We start from the raw sequence: 5,652 nt of genomic DNA on the forward strand, positions 1-5,652 counted from the left end.
TGCAACCCAGACAGACGTTGCCTTTCAGGGTGTTTTTAAAGACAATGTCGCCACCTAGTGAAATGACTGTTTGCAATTATACTACAGACTAATATTACTAACAGAGGGGTTCCCAAACTTTTACATAGGACATGTCCCGCCAGAAACATTTTATAGTTAAATATGAGAAAATAAACGCATTTGTGTATTTACATTTTTATAAGTGTACCACAATCCTATAACAAATGATTTTAGGAAGCCCGACGTTTAACTGGTGTCTTTTTAAAAACAAAATAACTGTTCATACTCTACGAGTTACACTACATTGAAAACTAACAAACAAACACTATAATTTCAGGCTAGATCATTGTATATTGTGTTAAGCATTATCCTAAATCCATTAGAACTCAATCGATAAAGATTTCTGGTCAGCGTACACACGCTTACAATCTTCAATTCTTCCATTTTTATCTTCACATTATTAAATTGAACTGAAGATATAAGTGATATTAAGTAAAGGATAATGCCCTGTCATCAGCTCATTATCGCGAAATGTTCCCATACTCCAAACAGTCTTGTGTGGCCATGAAAGTGTTTGTTTTGCAGTAATGACCGGATGACTGCACATTATCCTGCTTATACGGCTCCTTGCCAAATAATAAAAGGACATGAAATATTGATTTGAGCTGAAATTATATTATGTGAGAATGAAAAATGCAGAGTAGTGCGAGGGAAATCGGTTGCCATCCACAACAGTTCTACATTTTAGCTATAATCGATTGCCCAATCAGAATAAATTATTCCTAATAAAGGACTTGTTTTCTCACCATAATTGAACACAGTTATAATGTCTAATGTAGCTATACTAGAATTTGCATGGTATTTTGTTTATATTTTTCTTCATTATATTTCCGCGTTTACTATTCTTATATGTATCATTTTACTAATAACTGAAAAAAGTACAGATATTTGAATAAAGAGTTCAGCTGCGTAACACACGTTGTACCACACGATGGCGCTACGTATCTTAACTTAAACTGAAAAAGGTGCAGCTATGCGAAACTGTTCAACAAATAAGATGAATTGTGCTTATTCAATATCTTACGTTCAAAACTGTACACATGTTTTGTGATATTTAATTTCTTTGCAATGACAAAAGCTATGTGGATATTACCCAAACACCTCTTTTTCAAATACTACCCTAACAAATAATAATAGGACATAGGGAAAACGAATGCCATAAAAGACTTGAAATGACATAGCAAGTTTTTCACGATATAAATTAATAAATGAACCAACATTTCAAAGCTGCTAAAGCTTCAAGTTGTGTAGAACGTCAAGGGCCATTATATGGTAATTACTGTTAAGATAAAAACAAATATCCTGTTGATAATGATTTCATATGCATAAATGTCACACGTAGCCTTACATTATGGGTCAGGTGTATTTGGACAGTGAGTAGCCTAGATGCACGCGCTGAAATTTTTCAGTTTTCATATGCATGTGCATGATTTGTATTCAAGTTCGGCTAATTCCTTCACGAGTCCTCTAAGATGTGCCATGCCTCTTTAAGAACTGCGAAAGAAGTCCAGCTCTGTCCATTAGGTTTATTGTTGCCAGCTCAGCCAATCATTGAATCTTACGACACAATAGAGTGGCCAAAGTTGCAGTATAAAAAGCCTTGCCGAATTTAAGCATGACATCTACTTGTCCGGTGCGTGGTGAAGTTAATTTCCATAGCAAATCAGAGCAAACATCGCAAACATCCTTTAGCTCGCTTTGGAACATGCATTTTACACAGGTTTTAATTTCTCTAAGTGTATTAATTGCATGCGGTTCAGTGAGTCATGGAGATATAACGGCGCACCAGCAGCCTTCCACAGCCACGGAGGAAAGCGAGCAGTGCTCCACATGTGAGTTCAGACAACACAGCAAGCTGATGAGACTGCATGCCATCAAGTCCCAGATTCTTAGCAAACTCCGACTCAAACAGGCTCCAAACATCAGCCGGGACGTGGTCAAGCAGCTTTTACCCAAAGCACCGCCTTTGCAACAACTTCTGGATCAGTACGATGTTCTGGGGGATGACAGTAAGGATGGAGCTATGGAAGAGGATGATGAACATGCCACCACAGAGACCATCATGACCATGGCCACAGAGCGTAAGGATCGTCTATTTAAAAAGATTCGTTCAAGTAGATGTACCCTATTAACAATGGACGAAAAAAATAGAGTAGCTACTTGAAGGGACCCTTTACGCAGACTTTACATCCAAGCCGTTTGCACTCACAAAACGTCTATTGTGCATTAAATGCAGAGTTAATGCAAAGATAATTCTCGTTTACTGATTTTAAAAGCTTTGTGTTGCTCCTTTATCAGCCTTGTTAACCGATTTTACGCACTCTGAACATGGAAGCGCAGAAAAGCGCACCAGCGTCGCTCACAAGAAAATGTTTTCACCTTTACTGCACGTGACATCTACAAACTGTAGTTGAAACTGGGTCATTTCTTAGGCAATCTTTTTATGTAAAAAACTGTATTGTGGTATAGATATAATGTGTGTAGGTGATCCATTAGTTATTACTTGTATAGCTAAATGTTGCCATCCGCAATGCCGTTTGTAGCCTATAGCATTATGTAGCCTATATATGTAGACACATACAGTCAATCCAATTGTTTACATTCAAATGTCTGCTTTATGTCTTTAATGTATTCAATTTTGTGGGCGTAGTCAACGTTATTTCTTTAAAACTTCATTTTTATATATATAATATATATATACCAGTGCGCCACTTCATAAACCGCTATAACAAAAAAAACTAAGTGAAACCAGCAGACCCCGTATAATCGCTATTTCTCTTCTTTTTTCAGCTGACTCCATCGTTCAAGTAGATCGGAAACCGAAGTGTTGTTTTTTCTCCTTCAGTCCGAAGATCCAAGCGAACCGGATCGTAAGAGCGCAGCTCTGGGTTCATCTGAGACCTGCAGAAGAAACGACCACCGTTTTCTTACAGATATCACGGCTGATGCCTGTCACGGACGGAGGAAGGCACATACGAATACGATCCCTGAAGATCGACGTGAACGCAGGAGTGACGTCTTGGCAGAGTATAGACGTCAAACAGGTGCTCACGGTGTGGTTAAGACAACCGGAGAACAACTGGGGCATTGAGATAAACGCGTATGACGCGAAGGGAAACGACTTGGCCGTCACCTCAGCTGAGCCTGGAGAGGATGGGCTGGTGAGTTCAGCTGTTGTGGTTAACAAAAATGCGTTTTTCGTCCAATATAACCACTTTCAGACCGCTTTGCCAACAGTAATTGTTGTGAATGACTGGTGAGAAATTATTTAGATGGTTTTATTTACAAAGGAATTTGTTTTAAATAAATAATGATATCTCAAAAATGTAAAATGCATATTTCTTGCATGATAAGTGCATGGGTCTGAGCGCCCAGCAACGCTACACAATACAGAATTTCGCTACATCGGTGTTGTCCCGAATGTTTTTGGGAATCAAAAAGATTCGTCGATTCGAGAACGAATGACTCTTTCGAACGGTTATTTTTAGTGAATTAATCTGACTCACTGAATCTCCAGTTACTTTTGTCATATTTAATAAGAAACTTTCATTTATTAATAAGGTATCAAAGATATCATTAATAAGATAAGATTAATAATCAATTTAAAAGAAAAATGGTTAACCCTCATGAAACTTAAATGAGATTATCTTCAATTAGAACTCGTGGAAGTCAGTGTTATAAAATTAATTTAAAATGTTTATTCTTTATTTTAGTATTTTTATTTAATATACATACCATAAAAGGTGTGTGAAAAGTTATTAAAAACGCAAAAATATGTCATTTTTGCCTGTACATTTGTTCTGCTGATATCAGAAATGATCTCATGATTTGCTGGGGGCAGTAACTGCAATAATAATTGACAAATCGTTAATGGCACCATTAAGTAAAGAATCATTATGTGGAATTGGAATCATTAAATGTATTCCCTTGCCTAATCATATCTGTACTGGCTAGCTGTGGCATTCATTAATGGCCGGACAGAGCTACTTCACGGTCAGACCAGACCAGGAGTTGGCAAGCGCCGTCAGATAGGAAAGTCTCAACAGTAAACTGAAACACTTGCTCTTGGTTTCTTTCATTCCCAGCTCCCCTTCATGGAGGTGAAAATCTCGGAGGGCCCAAAGCGAATCCGGAGGGACTCTGGGCTGGACTGCGATGAGAATTCGTCAGAGTCTCGATGCTGCAGGTACCCTCTCACTGTGGACTTCGAGGACTTCGGCTGGGACTGGATTATTGCTCCAAAACGCTATAAGGCGAATTACTGTTCAGGAGAATGCGACTACATGCACCTGCAGAAATATCCCCACACCCATCTAGTGAACAAGGCCAATCCACGAGGCACCGCTGGACCCTGCTGCACCCCCACCAAGATGTCTCCCATCAACATGCTTTACTTCAACGGCAAAGAGCAGATCATCTACGGCAAGATCCCCTCAATGGTAGTAGACCGCTGTGGCTGCTCGTGAACCAGTGCCCAGCCAGGACTCGATCCGTCTCACAGACCCGGACATCTGATCACACCATCCACCATCCATTATCATTGTTTTCCGCAAGACACTGTGCAATAGAAGGACGCTCACTCACTCTCTGGGCACCGCTTCATTTGACTATGTTTTTTGTCATTTTCCTCTAAATCAGTATCTCTGCCACAGGAGTCCAATGTTACATGGATGTACTAAAGGAACGTCATATACTGGCTGGACTTGGGAATGGACACTTTTGAAATGGACGACATTCTCTGCTTTATTTCATGTTTTCACCTTGTCAGAATACTCTCATTAGGATACACATGTATTATGCAACCACTCCAAAATACAGTCATTTAGATCTTTGCTGTAACAGCTGAGCTTGTTTAAGAAGAGTATCCAAGAAAAACAGAGAGGGACTCTTGAACATTGAACAGAGCTTGAATACAGTTATCTGATGCAAACTTCCACATACACTGCAATAAACACAACGATCAAATTGGTAATCGTAGCTTTCGTCCACTACTCATCTGTCAAACAGCCCTACACACTTGAAGTATTATTGAGATCGACATTAGGGGACAGAAGGACTTGAAGCAAAGGCACTGTGAAGGCGGTCTACACATTGAAATGTGTTCGAGACAGAGACGTCGGAACTGTATGAATGAATGTTAATATCACGCTAACACTCTGTCTTCAAACCACACAGTTTGCACTATGGCAGACCAATAGAAAGAATTGGTTGCTAAAAATGTTGTAAAAACTGATTTTGATATATTTGCTAATTGTATTGTATACTTGCCATTGTTTCCATTAACAGTTGCCTTTTTTAACCACGGTTAGTACATGTATATGAAAAAAAGTGTACAATATAAATCTATGTATCTGTTCAAACAAATAAAGGTGCTTGCTTTATATGTTCAACTCTGTTATTTCAAATCGCTTAAGAAAACGGGTTCATTTGGAATTGAGTTTTGAATATTTGGAAACATGCAGTTGATAAAATTGATTTATGGTCAAACTGAGCCATGTTGGATGTGGTCAGCGAGTTTAAAAGGGAAGTTGTTCCATGTCATGGCTTTTTCTAAGCAAAGGTGAACGCGGGGTATTGTCCAAACTGTTAAGA

At 38.9% G+C, this 5,652-nt stretch overlaps 1 protein-coding gene across 1 annotated transcript; it reads left to right on the forward strand.

Annotated features, from left to right (window-relative positions):
- Positions 1 to 1,672: 1,672 nt before the first annotated feature.
- On the forward strand, positions 1,673 to 5,441 carry LOC132095439 (growth/differentiation factor 8). The gene is made up of 3 exons (XM_059500434.1): positions 1,673 to 2,141; positions 2,851 to 3,221; positions 4,146 to 5,441. The coding sequence occupies exons 1-3, from the start codon at positions 1,676 to 1,678 to the stop codon at positions 4,524 to 4,526; spliced, it is 1,218 nt and encodes a 405-aa protein (XP_059356417.1). The 5' UTR covers positions 1,673 to 1,675; the 3' UTR covers positions 4,527 to 5,441.
- Positions 5,442 to 5,652: the final 211 nt, after the last annotated feature.

This window comes from Carassius carassius, chromosome 19 (assembly GCF_963082965.1).
Source record: "Carassius carassius chromosome 19, fCarCar2.1, whole genome shotgun sequence".
Taxonomy (NCBI): Eukaryota; Metazoa; Chordata; class Actinopteri; order Cypriniformes; family Cyprinidae; genus Carassius; species Carassius carassius.